The sequence below is a fragment of the Trachurus japonicus genome, chromosome 9, assembly GCF_045865225.1.
Source record: "Trachurus japonicus isolate A0001 chromosome 9, Traja_1.0".
Classification (NCBI taxonomy): Eukaryota; Metazoa; Chordata; class Actinopteri; order Carangiformes; family Carangidae; genus Trachurus; species Trachurus japonicus.
The window spans coordinates 39,806,262-39,825,041 of NC_140915.1; the positions used below are offsets into that span (position 1 = coordinate 39,806,262).

The 18,780-nt window shown below is 40.9% G+C and overlaps 1 protein-coding gene across 1 annotated transcript in view; it reads left to right on the top strand.

Annotated features, from left to right (window-relative positions):
* The window catches only part of galnt9 (polypeptide N-acetylgalactosaminyltransferase 9), a 92,000-nt gene that overhangs the window by 39,751 nt on the left and 33,469 nt on the right, over nt 1–18,780 (top strand). Inside the window, exons 5-6 of the mRNA XM_085787883.1 lie at nt 7,800–7,997; nt 17,732–17,849. Of these exons, the coding sequence (XP_085644009.1) occupies nt 7,800–7,997; nt 17,732–17,849 (316 nt within the window). The remainder of the gene's footprint in view (nt 1–7,799; nt 7,998–17,731; nt 17,850–18,780) is intronic.

An 18,780-nucleotide genomic window follows, 5' to 3' on the forward strand; every position in this document is an offset into this window, starting at 1 on the left:
TTTGAGTAAAGATTATTTTTAAGTTTAAATTAAAAAATGAAGTTCCAACATGAGCAAATATCTTTATTCCTTCATGACAACTTGTGTTACCAACAAGGCAGAGAGTAAAGTCTTTGTGTAGAGGCCCAGGAGAGTTGAGAGGCCTACAGTATCTGAGCCTGGGTTTTCATCTTCAATCATTCAAAAGATGTTCTGATGAAGTTGTGCCAGGTTTGACTGAAAAAGAGGCTATAATTTAGCAGCTGCATGGAAGTAGATTTTTGTAGATACTTGGGCTCTAAGCACTAAACTGCAAATGACACACAGCAGACACTATCTTAAAATCCCACCAAATAAAGAAGAAATGAATATCTGCATGAAAGTACATTAACCCTCATGAAGAAACTTCTTTTACTTGAAGTCTGAGCGATCTGTGTGAAGTCCGATAAACTGCCTCAAGTGATGTCACCAGAGTTAGCATTAGTTGGAACTGAAGACGACTGAAGTGTGAAAATGAAAGGTGTGATAGATGTGAGCTTGTAGCCCGCTACATACCTCTGCTCAACCTTTGCTGCTGAAGGACACATGAGCTGCTACAGTATGAGCACAACACACCCAAATATCCAAAAGCTGTTTGCGAGTTGGACTGGGAGTACAGTGGCACCAATCCAATGCTTGGATTAAAATAAACATGAAAGTCGGATATCTCTGATTCTCCTGCGGCACTGATGAAGGGTTCCCACCTGAGATTTTGTTTTCCTCAGTTTGTTGTGCTGTCCCTGTACTGTACATTCCCTGGCATGGATTATTTGGGTCATCAATGAAAGCTATTGTACACCTTTTTTTTCTGCAAGGGAAGCTCACGTGTTCTGCAGCGTTAAATCCAATGTAGAATTAAAGCAGATCTTATTTTAGGCACTGAGGGTCCTGCTGCCTCCGAGGCCTCACTCTGAGCATAGTTAGATCCCATTATCTGATAATTCTGCGCTTCAGAATCATTCCCAATTTGAGATCCATTTATCTGGAAATTCTGAATAAAAAATGTAATCTCAGATGGAAAGGCTCCAGGGTTTTTATATCAGCACTGGACAAAGGTAGCACAGATAGTGAAACATCTTCTGAGGTTGCTATATTGAGTCAAGCAGATATAAATGGAGATTGTTCAGCGATACTTATCCTGGCTTGTGACTCACTCTACTGTTTGTTTTATTCTGCAAAATGTGTGCACAGGCTGATGTGAAGCTCCACAGAGGTGCCGGCTATTATGAAAGACAAACAGTGAGCCAGGAAGAGTTAATAAATCAAAAGCGCTCCTGCTTCACTACAAGAAATGGCGTGGTGAGCGAACAGCAACGGAGGTTGTCAACATCTATTCACAATATTGGATGAATCATCTCCGGAAGGGGGAAATCCTATTGTAGTATGGAACTGAGTATGATTCGGAACGATGTGGATGAATAACTCTCTCTGTGTTATGCAGATGAAATGGCAGATATAGGAAGAGGAATGACACAGTCTCGTCTGTCAAAACCAGATGTGTCCTGGTTTCCAGAGTGTCTCTATCCAATCAGTCTCACAGATCCCCGAGGTACAGGAGCTACTGGCTGGCTCAGGGGTGTTTTTGGGTTCTCAAGGACACAGGGAAATGAATGGAAGATGTTCAGGGGGAGGCAGGGGTGGTAGAGAAATCTCCTCAAGGTTAGAGTAGAGAGTATAGAGTGAGAGTCAGACTGCATAACCTCAGCTAACCGTGCCAAAGTAAATACATCAGCAACACTGCGATATCAACAAACCACGGTCAAGCCAAGTCTTTATTCCAGTAAATAACAACCTTCACCCACCTAACTTTACTCATACTGTCCATTTCTAATAGTGGAAGTGCTCATTACCTTAAATAAATGAATTAAACAGCTTTGGAACATCAAAAGGATTTTTTAAAATCACTATATTGACACCTGCAGCAGTATAAATAAAAAGAAACATATATCGCCAGTTATATGAATCAATCTCTGCAGTTTTTTTTTTTTGAGGTCTGACTGTCAGATATATTTCATATTGTTTTGCATCAAAGAGAATACCTAGCAGACATCAACACATGTATGTGTACATCCTCAAAGTGAGGATGCCCTTAGTGTCAGTTCTTCATACTTTGATGTGTTTTTATATTTATTTTTCATATGGTCTAATCAGCCTGCTGATTTTTGCGCCGTGCTCTCTAGCGGCGCTGGCACGACTGCAGAAGTCAAAATGAGTGTGGTTTTGTTGTTGAGAGTGGATGTTTGGGTTATCGCAGTCAGCCATCTCCCCCTCTTGACGGATGAAGGGAGTCTGTGTAAATATGGAAGCTTTTCAGTCTCAAAGCACTACTACACTGTGAAATGTGTTGTGACACAGACTTTGGGAATAAAAAGGAAGTGAAAGTGCTGTGTAAGCATGGGTGTATTAAGAGAGCTGCATACCATGCCACCACTCAGTGGTACTACAGATTTGCCAAAGCAGTCAATCACAGCACAGCACAGCAGTGGGGAAAAATCCTCCAAAAACATGTAATTAGACAACCTGTTCAATGTTTAACAAGGTCATTCTGTACAATTTGTTCAAGGAAGCACTAAGCATTTTTTATTTGTAAAACATCCCCATAGCCCAGAGAGAAGTGATGCACTGAACTGAAGAGTGCAACCAGAAGGTTCAGGACCCAAGAAGAAATGTGCAAGTGTGACCAAATGGAGAAACTTCTCATTTTTTGTGTCATTATGGAGTCTATTAGGTTTCTTTTGATTATTTAAAAATATTTTTTAAGGATATATTATGGTAAACTACTTCCAGTGGTTATATTGAATTACATTTTTTTTAAAATGAAATGAGTAAAATTACTGTTAATGTCCATACTGTCAAATGTGAAACAAATCCATAGGTGCCAAGCCCAGCAAGAGATCTGCTGCACGCTGCAGGCAGCTTTCTGGGCTGTAGCAATCCCAGGCTGCTTTACTATTGATTTGCAGATAAAGACATCAAAGGCATTTTGATGGTTATTCTCTCAGAGGTCGCTATTTGAGGTTTTCCTATAACATCTAAAGGTGTTTGTGATGTCCTTCCTCCATATGCAGGAGAGACAAAACCAGTAGTCCAGTACAATATCACCTTTAACCAAGACCTCAATAATAAACAAATCTGTGAATGTAGACACTTGATACACGTGATAGTGTCTGCTTCACATGTTAGAGGCTGCAAGCTCTCTGTCATATCTGTAAGGAGTACAGATATGGAGTAGCACATTTTGGTAAAGGTGCTAATTGACAGATTGCAGACAGAGAAACGAGAAGACTGATACCACTCTTATCTGCATGGTAAACATGAAGCTGAAACCAGCAGTGGGGTAGCATCTTGGCATCAAGTCCTCCCCACCAATTAACATACCGTATGTGTTGTTTGTACAAAAGCCAGAAATATCCCCAAATGTCTAAACTTGAGAGCACTGTAATGCTGAAGTGTCTGCTTCTGTCTCCACCGCAGATTTATATTGGGCGTTTAGATGACACTGGCTAGAGGTCAGGTGTTTCACTGGTCAGCATTGGTCATTAACATGTGTGCAGGTTAAAGAGGACAACTCATCTTCCACTAACAGTCAACATGGCTGTTGAATCAAGGGTTAGGGTTTGCCTTTCTGTCTGAATTAGCAATTACTTTTACTAACCACGATTAAATGATGAGGTTTTCTAAGTTCTCCTATTTCCTAGGCCTCATATTGTACCAACGCCATCTTATATTGTTCAATTTGGATTCACTCTCTGTACTTTCTGCCCCCTACCTTCATTTGATAAGTAGTAATTTTTGCTTTTTGAAGATAAATGGGTCCCACGTTTTGAAGGGAAGCCGATGGGGGGGGGGGAATCAGGGCAAAGTGAGAGAGGACGAAAGTCAGTGGGTGGGGAGATGGAGAGAAAGTTGGAGTGTGGGAGTATTCTTGAGAGATCCATTTATCATTTTATAATTGCAGCTTCTTTTTTAGAAGGATATCATGTGAAGAATTGAACATGTGAAGAGTTGCTTTGAAGATCATCTCTCAGCGTGAGGAAGATTATACAAATGTAGCCAGTGCCAGGAGCGCTTCAGCCTCATTCTCTACCATATGGATCTTAACACCAGGGCTTTAAATAGCAGAGGAAACTTCCTGAATGTGCTGCTGTCGTAAAAACTGCTCCAGTGACCAGGAGACACTGGCACCAGAAAACCAGCTGTGTTTTGTCTTTTCAACGAATCAGCCTAATTGGAAGAAAAGTTGTTACAGTGGTGCAGTGTTTCCTCATCAGCCATGTTAACAAAACCACTGAGAGCAGCTGTTACTGGGAGGAATGGAGAGACCATTAATGAAGACAGGTCGATACGTTTGCTTTGGATAATCTTATGATGTTATGATTGGATGAGAGGTTTGGTTTGTGTTGGTACATTCATTATAAATAAATACACCAGTGGGATGGAAAATATAGTATTCACAGGTAGAGAAACACAACACTTTTTAAGGTTGCATGTTTTAATAGGTAGATTTATGTGCTGCAAGTTTGTAGCAGTGAAGTGAGGTGAGGGGAAGGACTACTTCCATACTGCTCACACTGTACTTTTGCTCCCATTGTTCCCCCAGGGGAACATGTCTTGTTGTGTTCACTGTCATGTGTTTTTGTCGTTTATATGAAATGTAATTGGGGCATCCTTGTAAAAGCAAGTAGGCTCTCAATGGCCTTCCCTGTTTGAATAAAGGACACTGCGTTACCTTCAGTTTCTCCACCTTATGCATTTAAAATAGCTGGGTTATAGAACAAGGATGGAGACATAAAAGATCCAAACAAATGTCTCACATGGTTTGATGTCCTCACTGTCAATTCCTTTCATTGTAGTATGAATATACTCACAACAAGAATCAGTTGAACATGTTTGGTTCTATTGGTCTCTTTGTCAGGTTTATTACGACAACATGACGGGTGTAATGTGGTTCACTGCTGTGTATTTAATAGTTTTTTGAATAAAGACTCATTTTAGTGAAAAACTGACCATGAGTTAAGAGTAGGCCTATTCAACGTTTGGGTTAGTGATTCAGATGAATAAGGTAGGTGAAACACATTCATGCCCGTTAAAGGAACTATTTGTTAGCTTTGCTATCACCACATAGCCAGCATTAACATTACCAGCTTGTTATTTATCAGTCTAGAAGAAAATTTGCAAGTTCAGCATTAAAGTTAATTTCTTCCTCCCGCTACCATCCTGAGTTGTCTCCAGAGGTGCAAAGCAACAGCTAGGTTAGAGCAGCAGTAAGGTGAATGTTTGTGTTAATCTAAGTCTTAAATAGTTGTATCTTCCGACAGCAATCACTTCTATAGAGTGTTTGGTCTGAAACACGGGTCTGTCAGTCCCTCTGCTCTGCTCTGAGCCCAGGAGAAAACATTCCTTGTATCCTACAACCTTTATCCAATGAGGAGAGAGAACGGCATAAAGGGGCAGTCCTCTCTGTGTGTGCAGCCAAGGGACGCCGTGAATGTGGTGACGTAGGGACGAGGACCAGTAGATCCATGACGAGGGCGGGGGCTGCTAACTCCATCTGCTGACAAGACGTTATGGTGCGTTCAAGGCAACTCGTAACTCGTGTTTTTCCGACCTGTGAAGTGGTACCAGTTCGATCTGGTACGAGTTCACGGGTCAGAAGTTACGAGTGGCCGTTATAGTGACTTTCACAGGTAAAACAGGTCGGAGAAACACGAGTGGGTTGCCTGGAACGCTACAAAGTCGTAAGTTGTGACTTGAAGCTGTAATTTACGGTTTCAAAAGCCTGCCTGGAATGCAGCATTAGCCAAAACCACCGGATCGCTTACTTCTGCTTTAACTCTTGTCTCTATTACATCTTCTCTTCTGCTGAAGTTAGCACACTGACCAGCTAGGCCCGGCCCGTTCTGTTACTTTCCTATAGCGACTCACTGCAGTGTCCAATCAGCCCTGAAGGGCACGTTGTATTTTCTTGTCTTGTAAATGCAACAATGGCCAAAGCTCTTGTCAAGTAATAGTCACCACCACCTGCTCCCAACAAAAATCTGTGTACTTTAAAAATCTGTAATTTTACTTTTACTTAGGTATGTTTTTCAGATGTATTGGATTTTGCTACAGGACTTTTACTTAAAGGGACAGTATGTAGCTTATTTGGCTTTTTATTAGCAAAAATCAAATATTGCTTTCTTAAATACGTATTTACCAAAGTCTAATCATCTAATCACAATCGCATACAAATGAAAGCTGTCTCGTAGCTCAGAATAAGTAGTTTACAAATACATAGGCGGTGGATGCACCCACCGGAGGCTGTCATGTTGCATCGCCATCTTTGTTTGTTTGTTTCTAAATCAAATAAACAACATAGCAAATAAGATCACTCCCCAAAATGTTTAACTTTGAAAGGAAATCAGTGTTGGCAGTTTGAAAGGAGACGGGGAGTAAATTTCATTCTCTGCTGTCAACGTAATCATTGTCCAGTGATGCCACAGCGCTGCTTCTTAATAACTGGTGTAAATCCATAAGGAATGAACTGCTAGACGGTGGCATCTCAGTGAGGCTGTGCTGTTTGATGTAAAGTCTAATTCCACCTAATGCCTAGCGGGCTGCACACTGTAACTAGCTCTGCTCTCATCAACATACTCAAACTGGTTTTATACATTCATTCTCAAAAGGTTAATGTCTTTAAATCTTCCAGCTGTATCGACCCAGCCAGTAGACCGACTGCCTGTGGTGGCCAATTTCAGGACTGTTTGTGGCTTGTTCTCAGTGACTTATGGCTCCTCTCCACTGCCCCTAACTTTGGTCATGTTCAGGAGCTGGTGCTTAAATGCTCCATGAACTGAAGCAAAAAACTTTTTATCAAAGTATTAATGTTAGGACTGATGAGGCCATAACTCTGAGGGGTTTCTTTTAAACTGGCCCATTTAGAGCCGCTCTCAGCCTTCAGATGTTTTGTGACTATGGCCCTTGCTCTCCATTTGATGTGCTTGAAAGGAATACGTGCTGGCCAAGCGGCCTCCGAGCAAAAGCCATGAGATGGAAACTGTCCGAGGGCTGTTTCAGAGCCTACCATGCAGCCCTTCACTCCCAGATAAAGAAGAGAGGGAGTGGATCGCTTTCCGGGGAGCAGTCTGAGCCTCTCTTTTCACCTGATTTGTTTTGCTTTATCAGGTTTTACCTCTTATCAAGTCTCTCAGCTGGAAAACTGTTACATTTTGACATTTCGTTTTCATGAGCTGGAGATATAGAATATGATATGATATTATTTGTTGTTCTGCGGAAAATTCATTTCGCAAGAACTTTGCATCGAACACGGCGGTGGGGAGCGGATTCCTGGCAGTCGCTTTGAACGCTGAATAAATGCAGATTGGGCAGACTGCATCAGCGCTGAAAGCCCATGTAAATGTGGCACTAACGTGAAAGTTGAGATGACGCATGCATTCATGCGTTGCTTCTCTTTGGCATCGTTTTGTTTAATCAGGAACTGCAGTAAATACCTTTCTCCTCCTGTTCTCAAATATTTGAGTTGATTTACTTGACATAGTTTCTGTGGAACCACATTCATACATACCTGTCGGTTCATTCTTGACCAATTATCTCTACCATTGCTGCAATATTAATACTTTGAAACTTTGCAGGGTAGAATGACAACATGCACTACTTAATATTTGACCTGTAGCTGACTGTCCCCTTCTCACTTCCTGTCATCCAGCTTGAGGCTGTGCTGTGAAGTTTCTCCTCTTCTCCATGAGTAGTCCACTTACTTCTGTCTCTTTTGTACTTCAAAGGGCTGAGCCCATCTTGACCCGGATGAAGGAGGACCACACCCGCATCATCCTCCCTGCCATAGACAACATCAAGTACAACACGTTTGAGGTGCAGCAGTACGCCAACGCCGCCCATGGCTACAACTGGGGCCTGTGGTGTATGTACATCATCCCACCGCAGGAATGGCTGGACAAGGGCGATGAGACGGCCCCTATCAGGTGAGGGCCTCGGTTAGTGAACAGCATTCATTATAGATGAGAATGTTTGATGAAATATGGATAACCCTCCAGGATATGACTTATTCATGTATGGAATGTCTTAACTAAGGTGCTGTGTAGACCACGCTGCCACCCTAACACAAATAAAGCCCCCTTGCAGAAAGCAGTCTAATTACCATGAAGAATATCTTCATTTTGATGCAGGATCACGAGGCCATGGCCATGTGGTGTCATTAGTATAATTGTGTGTTGACTATGAGCAGAACATTCCATTATGATACTGCTGCATGAAGGAAAGCTCAGGCTTTTATCATGTTTCTGTATAATCCTCAAACTGGTTACGTGCGTGTTTGGTAAAATTATATTGAATTTTAACAGACTGAAGAAGAGCACAGGAGTAATTGTGTTCCATCAAATTGTCTCATATTGCTACAGTAACGATAACTAAAGCAGACGTCTAATTAGATTTTTGTTTTCATTGTTGATATTTTAATTTTAGCTGAAATAATTTCCCCTCAAATACAGTATCAATGAAGTCTCATCAACGCTTTTCTTTTAATCCCTGTTAACATACTGTATATGTCAACACCTTCAATTGTGTTGCATGTTAAAAGTCTACCAGAAAACACGGAGAGAAATGATACTCTTGGGTGAATAGGATCAGTTAGTCTCATAAAAACATTGAAAATAGAGATTAAAAGCCTGTCATTGTAATAGGAAGAGAAAGGGCACAGGAGTACTGCACTACTGTACATAGAAATGGTTTTATATTCCGGTCAGCATCCGTAGAATAGATGCTTAGGTGAATCTATGGATGTGATCTCAATGTGCAAGGTTTTCCTGTGACTGAAACATCTTACTACACAGGAAATGTGATTACACACAGTCACAGCAATTTATTTATTTATATGTATAGCACATTGTGCTTTAGGAAAATATATCAGAAGCATTAAAAAAAAGAAGCAAAAGCCATAATAAGAGAACTGTATAAAAACAGTAACCAAGCATGAATATCACCAGTCACTGATTTGCTTGACTGTCCATCTTTTCTAATCTGTGTCTCACATGTTGGCATGCAGCCCACCATCATCTTCTCTGTGAATGCTCACATCAGAATTGGTCAGCGCTGCCTTAACAATAGCAAAATCTCACATCATTTGACAGAGAAGATTATCGTGATTTTGTTGCCACGGCAGCGCGGCTGAGCCGGCACGAATATGAAGGCAACAAGAGAGAGACAAAAAGACGGCAGTATACAACAGAAAGACCAGCAATAGGGATGTAGCTACAGTGTGGATGTGAATACCTTTTATTGATATTCTTCAACAGAATCTGAGCACCAGTGTAAAAGAGAATAAATATGAACAAAACAAAACAAAACCGCAGACACACTTTGGTCTATGCACATATCAAATGCTGTTGTGCTTATTAAAATGTCCTTTTGCAAACATTGAAGCTGCCTCCCAGGTTCAGGGTTAAAACTCTTGCTGTTACTGCGCTGTGATCCCACTGACAAAACACATTTTAAAATGCAGTTTGATCAGTTTGGTGTTGGTGAGACAAGGAAACAAATACCACAGTGAAAATGTTTAAATATCAGCATTAATGTATCTTATGGTATGGACATTTAAAAACTCCAGTTACGCGTCTCCCACGCTGCTTTAGCTGGAGGAACCGTGTCTATAGTTGTTTACTTTAATACTGTAAAGCCATGGCAGGAGCCAAGACTGCAGGTCAAGCCAGAGCCAGCAGGAGCTACTCAGCTATTGGTTTTCATCTTTTCCATATTCATGGCACTGTTGGATTACGAATGCCGCTGGGGGCTTGGTGCGTTTCTACTGCTATTCAAATGCCATAAATCTAATCCTGAATTCAGACCTGAAGATAAAACATTCTGGCACATGAAAGGGTTCATACTGGAATGTTTTAATAGAAAATAGTTTACTTGGCGACAGAAGGTAAATGATGGTCAAAAGCGGCCAGCGGCCCGTATTCTGCTTCGTTTGTCAGCACCCAAAGGTTTCAGCGTGTTTTTACGAGACCTGGATAATAACACATGATCAGTCCTTCTCAGAGAGGTCAGGGGTCAGGTGTAGCAACACCAGCCTTCATCAGCTTTCCCCGTCATGTTCAAGGACATTTCAGCCCAGCAGAAACCGCCGAGATGTATCTTGAACACAAGTCATTCAGGAAAGACAGTCTGTCCACTCTGCAGTCATAAATACAAGCAGTGCAGTGACAGACAGATTTTTTTTATTTTGGTAAATTTGAGACACAAAATGAGACATATCACATCATGTTATTTATGTCTTTACAAATAGATGTGTGATTTTTTTTTAAAGGAAACAAACAAGTAGACGTATAGAACCAGTAGAGTAGAAAACATACAAAACCTAACCTCCCCCCCCACTTGGTCCTCCCTTTTTCAACAAAATATGATGAACCATCTCGTATCCCTACATTAATAGTGGTGCAGGAGTATAGCTGGCCAGGAAAACAGAAATGTGTTGTTCATCCCTAAACAGTAGGGCTAGTAGTTATTATCAAAATATGAGAGAAGAGGCTGCCATGTAGTATGTACTGTAGTAGGGTCTGAGATGTGGACCTCACCAGTAGGACTACATCTTAAAGCAACATTGCGGAGTTTATCGGCCTTAAAATAATGTTTCCAGACTCACTGTAATGGTAGAAAAACAGTTAATGGGATGGATGGTGCTGCCGCTGCAGCCTGAGCCGGGTCGCGTCAGCTGAAACTGCACTATGGAACTTCCACGCGTGGGTCGGATCACCCCCCCTCTCCTCCCCTCGAGAGAGAGACGGGTGCATGCCAGCAGCAGTGCGCGGTTATAGCGAAACTCATACGGTTCCCCTCCGTCAGGCGATCCGGTCGTCATACCCCCCCCCCAGTCGGACGATCCGACCACCCACCACAACACAGTCTCCTTGCAAACATGTGGGAAACACTGTCGTTTATTAATGGGAAAACGCTGGATGCGCTGGCTGATAAGTTTCGTTTTTACCCACCCCCCCCCCCAAGACTATAGCGCTTCTCAACCAGATGGTGGAAGCACTGAGCTGAAACTCCGCAATGTTGCTTTAATACCAGTCAAAGGGCCCTAAAATGCTGTTTATTCACTGTTTGCAAGTGTCAATAACAGCTTTGTATGAACTCCATTAACACTCTTAATCAGACTGTCAGGCATTGATTAACGATCAAAAACCTTAATTAACCCTAATTAAGAGAAGTACAAAACACATCACCAAAAATTCAAGACAAGCATAGAGAGAGTAAACACTGAGTGAAGTGAAAAGCATTCACATACTGTAGCTCCTCTGCCAGGTCCTTCTGAAGCCAAAAGCCTGATCAGCTTTAATATGAAACGTTAGAAGGGCAGGAGTCTGCCTAAGGACCTGAGGCTGTACACTGGCTGGGGGCTGTCCAGAGGTCTGTGCTATTGGAGCGTTGATTCTTTGAAATAGGCAGCAACTCTGCCAGATGACTCCAACTCCACTGGCACAAGGAAAGATTGCTGCAATCAGAGTAAAGTAAGCTTTGTCATTTTTTATCACTTACAGCCTTGGCTTTTCATTTTTCTTGTTTGTTTGTTTTACCACTCTGCCAACATGAAAACCTCCACAATGTCCAAAGGTACCAAAATACAACAGAGTGAAACATTCACACATGCTGTTCTGTTTGGACCAATGGCGACAAAAACTGAATTTGCTTTCATTACCTAGCTCGTTCCAGCATAGGCAAAGCAATAACACTTTTATTTGATACAGGATGTCGCACACAAACAAATAATGTGGAGGCAGTTTTCACCATGGGCCTAAATATTGGATATCTTGTCAAAGCTCCATGAAAACCATGTATTATTGAGCATCAACTGCTGGACTTGAGATCGGAGAAAGATAAGAGAAAAGCCTCAGACACTGCAGAGCTGCTCTGTGTTTCCCTGTTGACACTTTGCTGCAAATGGACAGGATTGCCTCAAGGGCCGGCTGAAGTGTGTCGGATGTGCGGATTTATATTGGAAATCATTCTCTTGCTTATTTCCTCAAGGTTTCTGCCCATCAACAACAGAGGCTCTGTGGCCATTCAGAGCGCAGTCCTAATGCCTTTTCTGGCTGTTTGGACATATTCAACCAGAAAGAGAGTAAAAAAAGGACAAGAATACACAAATCCCCCACATTCAAGGGGTACAGAGGATTGCAACAATTTTCGAGATGAAAAAAATTGTTTTTGGATAACAGCAATTACTAAAAGGGCAGAACAGAAATTGTCCACCAAGTGATTTTAAAACTAAAATCTTAAACCAAAATCGTATGTGGTAATAGTTGATAAGGATGTCTTGCTTTTAAAAGGTTATATGAAAAATCAAGGACATTTCAGCCCAGCAGAAAAATCTGAAACATCAGACATTAAAATATAGCTATATATATCTTCTTTTTTGTACAGCTCAGTTATTGTTGGCTTGTGCATGAAGAAGACACATGGGTCTAAGCATCTCACTTAAGCAGATGCTTGAACAGGATCGCATACTGTCGGTGTGAATGCATTTGAAAAAAAGCTTTCCCTTACTTAAGAGGTTTAGTATAAACCTAAGACATCTAACAAGGCTTCACTGCCCTGCTCTACAACACATGATGCACAATAGAGAAAGATAAACATTCAGACTTTGGAATAAATTAGTGTTGTTGTGATGCAGTAACCACAAATGTCAGAAAATGAACAAAACAGAAAAGATGCAGTTTTCTTTTTTTACATTTAATAAAGTCCAGTGACATAGTTTCTCTGAGTTCTACACACGTTAGGGCTTTAATGTAAAAATGTATATATCAGTCTATCATTTCCAAGACATTGCTGTATGAATTAAACATTACAAGGAGGAAATACTTGAAAAAACCAACAACAACTCAATTTCATCAATATGTCTGCATTTTCATCTCACTTGCTTAAAGCATCTGAGAACTTAAAGTATGACAGGTCACAGAAAAATCTGCCAAAAAAAATCAACAGCCGTGTCTTCATCTGGGAGAAAAAGAGAAAAATAAGCAATGTTGCCAAATCACATACATGTATCAGATGTTCATACTGCATACTGCAAGCAAATGATCTGGGGGACAAAGTTAAAGGGTGCGAGGGGCGGATGAGCCTGCAGGCTGACCATCTGTACACTAAAAATAACGAAACCTACTGACATCAAATGAGACAGCAATCTGCCACATTTATACCAAGTGGATGTTATTTTGTGACAGCCTGTTGTAACTTCCTCTTGTTGTCTGTGTTGTGCATCGTTCGCGTGTTTTCTCTCAAGTTTCCGCTTGACAAAGCTCAGAGACATGAGTCTGTGTGGTTTTTTTGCATCTAAATACAAAAAGCCAGAACAACAACACAGGTGAGATAAAGGTGGCAGAGAGAGAAGGATCGTTGTGTCATCCCCGCTTAAAAAATATAATAAAGAAACCACCTGAGACAGCAGGGTCACACAGAGTAGAAACTGTGGCTGCATTGAAACTTACTCTTTGCCTTGTTGGAGAAGTTTGTATTGCCTTCTCTTCTACGACAGATTTCTCTGTATAATTATTGAACATCAGGAATTAAACCATTGGTATATGACTCTTGAAACCAATGTTGAAATATGTATTCAGCCTCTCTATTTGTGCATTTATGGAGGAACATCTGGCTATAATTATTCATTTAATTGGATTCAGTTAATTGGCTCTAGTGGGGGAATTAAAATTATTTTTTCATGCCTAGATATTGGCCGTTTGATTATACTGCAGAGCAGACAAATGAGGCCAGCATCAAACCAAAAGCTACTGGTTTCCCTCCAAACATTACAGGAATACAATGAAACTCTTGAAGTTCCACCTTAGGCATGTTTCAAACCACGTAAAATATTCACCTAGATTAATTATTATTTCCTATAACATGTTTTTTTTCCAGCATGAAAACACAACAAAATTAAAAACTGTCTTCAGGCCCCGCCCTCCAGACATTGCATTAGGTTGAAAGAGCACAAGAACGTCTGTCTGTCTCTCAGTCTGTCTGTCTATCAGGATGATTTCTGTTAGAGGAAACATCTGAGAGACTCAGTCACATGTTTGAGTCTCTTTTGGTTCCAGACCCAGATGAGTTCAAATTTAGGAACGGACCAATGTGTCTGAATGATTAGCATCATTTATTTGTTGAGGCATTGTCTGGTGTTAGTGGTTGTGGAAATGCAAACTCATGTTTTAACAGTCTGGATTGGTTCCCTGTGTGTAGGTGTATTGCTTATTTGTTATTTCCAGTCCATTACTTGTACCATATGGACACCAACAAGGTTATTTTAACCAGTGCATGTTATGTTTACAGCATTTTGCCTTATGTGGTCAGCTGGAGGTTTTAGCATCATCACATGCTTCTGCCTTGGGTCTGGACTTAATCACAGAAACAGTGTTTACATTGCTTGGAAGCTTCTTCCTAGAGGGAGCACTCAAGAGAGCTGCACAAAGTTTGCAGACAGGAAAGGTAGGTCACTTGTCAAGAGAGGAGAAAGGATGAGGGGAACAGGGCTGAGTGGGTGCTGTGTCAGTCTTTTTATGTGCACAGCCAGTGCAAATAATGGCACTTGAACGTTTCCCTGAGATCAGCCGATAATTTAAACAAGACTGTATAAGGCTGCACCAAGCAAAGGGAGTACACACTGCAGGTCAGCAAACATGAGTATGTTAAGGCAGTTTTTAGTTTACAATAATTAGATATTTATAGCAATGACTAATTGTTAGATGTCAGACTGGTGTAAATCACTCATACTATCACACTATTGTTTTGTTTGAGCCACATTACATTGACACCTCTCATATGGCACATACCTGTACTAGAAATGCCAAGCCATAAAGATCCACGCCAGCTACAGTATAATGGTGGAATAGCCTTCCTTTGAAATAACATGGTTCACTGGGGTTTACATCCACTTTCACATCCGTTTTACTTTGCTAGTCAGCCAGGATTTCCAAAATAACACTCCATGGTAATGAGACAATGTTTTATACAGGTTCTAAACCTAAAAGCACCTTTCTTGTTGGCTCACACCCTGCTCAGTGCACTCTCTTAATACAGAGTCAATGAATCATAATGCAGCTCCCACTTAACAGTACTTCTTCCTGCCATGGCCCTCGGAGTGAAGTGGTAGACACACATCTGCCTCTTGTGTGTGTGTGTGTGTGTGTGTGTGTGTGTGTGTGTGTGTGTGTGTGTGTGTGTGTGTGTAGGCTGAATTGTGACAATGCCCTGTTTGTCATTCTAGAAAGAAGAATAAAGCCACTCATTGGTCACTTAGAGAGAAAAAATACATCTCAGTGCTCTGTATGAATGCAATGCTTTTTGTTGGGCTTTGTCCCAGAGCACTTAGGACCTGACAGATAATAGTACTGAAAAAGCAGCCCTGGGGGGACAGCAGCTAAAGTGGGGCCATTTCTTTTTGTAAAGGTGGAAAGTAAGCATTGGCTTTTGTAAGAAACACGCTCTTGCTCTGTCAGGGTTTAAGCTGCAAGTTTTAAAAGTATTTTAGGTGCTTCCTTAAAAGATAAGTATGAGGAACAATCTGACATTTGCAGTGAAATTTACAGTTAACTATCTGGTGGGGAATATGACCCTTATCTCCAGTAGAAAGTCATTTTATGTCATCTTAATATTAAAGCTGCAGTAATACGAATGAGAATTACTGTATCACTGCATGTACTTCTGCATTTCTCCTTAGTGGTACAAGCTGTTAAAACCTCACTGTTCTTTTCACTTTCTTTCAGCAGCAGCTGTTTTTAGCAGGCAGACATTAGTCATTAGCTGACAAACATGGTGCAACATTTAGCAGCTAAAGAGACATGTTTCTCTCAGGACTTGGTTGATACCAAACCTAAAAGACAGGGACTATGACCATAGTGTCTCGCTGCACATTAACTCCAAATGAATGCTAATGCTGCTCCATTTCTCATGAATGTGTTAATACTTGACTGTTTGCTACCACTTTCAATCCCCATGGATTTATTGGCAGTTGTTACCACACATTTCAGTGTAGTTTCAAACACCTAACCAATAAACCTGGAAATTACACTGAATAATATCAATGAATTTGTTGGAAGAAACTTGTTTGTCAGCATGCTCACTTTCTTCATCTCCTACTCTTGCTCTCTCGCTCTCTCTCCCTTTCACATAGGTCATTTAAATGACATTTAAATGTTGATGTCTTTTAAGCTATTTCCATCCCTGCGGGCAATGTCACTTCACATAATCTGGGCAGCCTCCTGTACACAGTTCAGTAAAGGGTCATGAAAGAGGGTCAGTTGACTTTGTTTGAGTTTTGGAGATAGACCTCAATGTGAGCTAAACCTGCTTCTGTGTGTCCATCTGTATGGGGTGTAAAGGGGTCATATAGTGCTTTAAAAACGGTCTTACAACTTTGCCTCCGTGGCAACAGGAGATTGGCAGGCTTGATACATCGAAATCCAGTACCCCCACCTCCCACCCGCCACCCCCCACCCCCAACCAGTTCATTGTGATGAGATAAAAGACAGTTGTGTCTCAATTACAGTGGCTGCATTTTAAATTAAACTGGGCTGATGATGAATTTAGATTGTTTTCATTCATTCATACTTCTAACATTTCAACATTGTTAATCTGTCAAAGTGTAGAGCCACTCTGGTCTCAATGTGAAGCACAAAGGAACAGTGAGAGGCTGATAACCGCAGCACAATCACTCCTCTATATGGCTTCATCATATCTTAACCTTGTGTAAGAGTGTACAGCCTATTCTAAAGCAAGTCAATCAGATCCTCTGTATGTTGCACAAATGCATTCACCACAGCTCAGGAAATGAGATTTTTACTCTTGATAAGTGATTATAAGATTCATTTGACCATGTACCATATCATATCATATAAAATTCAGCTTTTTAGTGTATAAATGTAGTTTGTAAGTTTTTTGAATCCATATAGCAGGAACTGTAACATACAGCTGTCAAAAGTTTGGACATACCTTTTCATTCAATGGTTTTTCTTTACTATTATTACTTTCCACATTGTAGATTCATACTGAAGACATTAAAACTATGAAGGAACACATATGGAATTATGAAGTACCAAATACAAAAGTGTTAATTAAACCAAAGTGTTATCTGTCAGCTGACCTAAACCCAGCTGAGATGGTTTGGGATGAGTTGGACCACAGAGTGAAGGCAAAACAGCCAACAAGTGCTCAGCACATCACTCCTTCAGGACTGTTGGTGACGACCTCTTCAAGCTGGTGACAGAATCAAAAGTGTGCAAAGCTGTCATCAAAGCAAAAGGTGGCTTCTTCGAAACATTTCAAATCTAACACACATTCTGTTTTGTGTAATACTTCAGAGTTTACTACATAATTCCATCTGTGTTCCTTCATAGTTTTGATGTCTTCAGTATGAATCTGAATGAAAATAAAGAAAAACCACTGAATGAGAAGCTGTATTCACACTTCTGACTGGTAGTTTATGTGGAATTCACACCACATGTAGGTTTACTGAACGGTGAAACCGTCCTGAACAACAAGTTACTTTGAAAACACACCGCCACTGGTGCTTGATAGAATTTTTCCAAACTGATTCAGAAAACCCTTCCTTGATTGCATTGAATATTTCAGCCTTCTCTCTGATTGTATAAATATTTAGTTGCTGGATAGTAGTATTGAAAGTTCCTCTCTCTCTCTGCTCACCCAGAACTCCAGCTATGATTGGCTGCTCCTTTGTGGTAGATCGGGAATACTTTGGCGAGATTGGTCTTCTGGATCCTGGCATGGAGGTCTACGGAGGAGAGAACATTGAGCTTGGCATGCGGGTAAGGACGACTACAAATTATTACCCAAGCTGCTGGTAAAGTGATTTAAAATTAAAGGGGGGCTCTGATAGACAACTTGGGGAAAAAAAGAAAAGAAAAGTTTTTTCGTTATAAAACTGAATGAAAATTAAGCAGGAGACTGATTTGCTCTGAGAATTGCTTGTCTTTGATGGCCTTCCCTCAAAGCTGCATCGTTGTGTGTGCAATTGTACACCACACAAAAAGCCATAATTACAAATCCTATATATGTGGTAATATTTAGAGTCCTCATAGGAATGATTTGTGAAATCTATAGTCTGACTTTGGAATAGCTTATGATGAAATTTTCTTATGTTTCCCAGCTGGAGGGATACAGCTTAAGATACAAAACCCAGGGGCGTCAACAGAAGCCATGATTAAACTTTGCAAAATTTCTTAGATGGGAGTGGGGAAGAAAAAAATCCCCTTAATGCAAAATCTTCAGCCAACCCAAAGGCTCTAAATCCTGTATACGGAAAATGTAAATCTCTTTTGCTGCTGCTTTGAGTTGAATTTAACGCTTCATATGAGCGAAGGGCTTGCTGAAGAATTGGTTAGCGTTTAAATTCAGAAAATGTTTCTCTCCAGCCAAGTGGAACCGTTCTGAATCTAAACGCACTCCTTGGGCTTATTGGAATGAGAAATGCTTGAAAGATCCCACTCCCTCATTTAACGTCGTCCCCACATCCATTTCAAAATCTCAAGATGGCTTCAACGACACCTCTGAAGTGTCGGCCGCCTTTGAAAAAGCACTTGAACCGGGGCTGGAGAATGGTTCTTGGTTTACAGATTGCTGCAGTGCTTTATTGAAGCCTGAGACGTTTAGAGTTGTTGATGACCATTTCAGAGTCTCCTATTATTCCACACAGAGTGACTCTTCCACTACATCAATAGCATGTTTTTTCTTTAATAA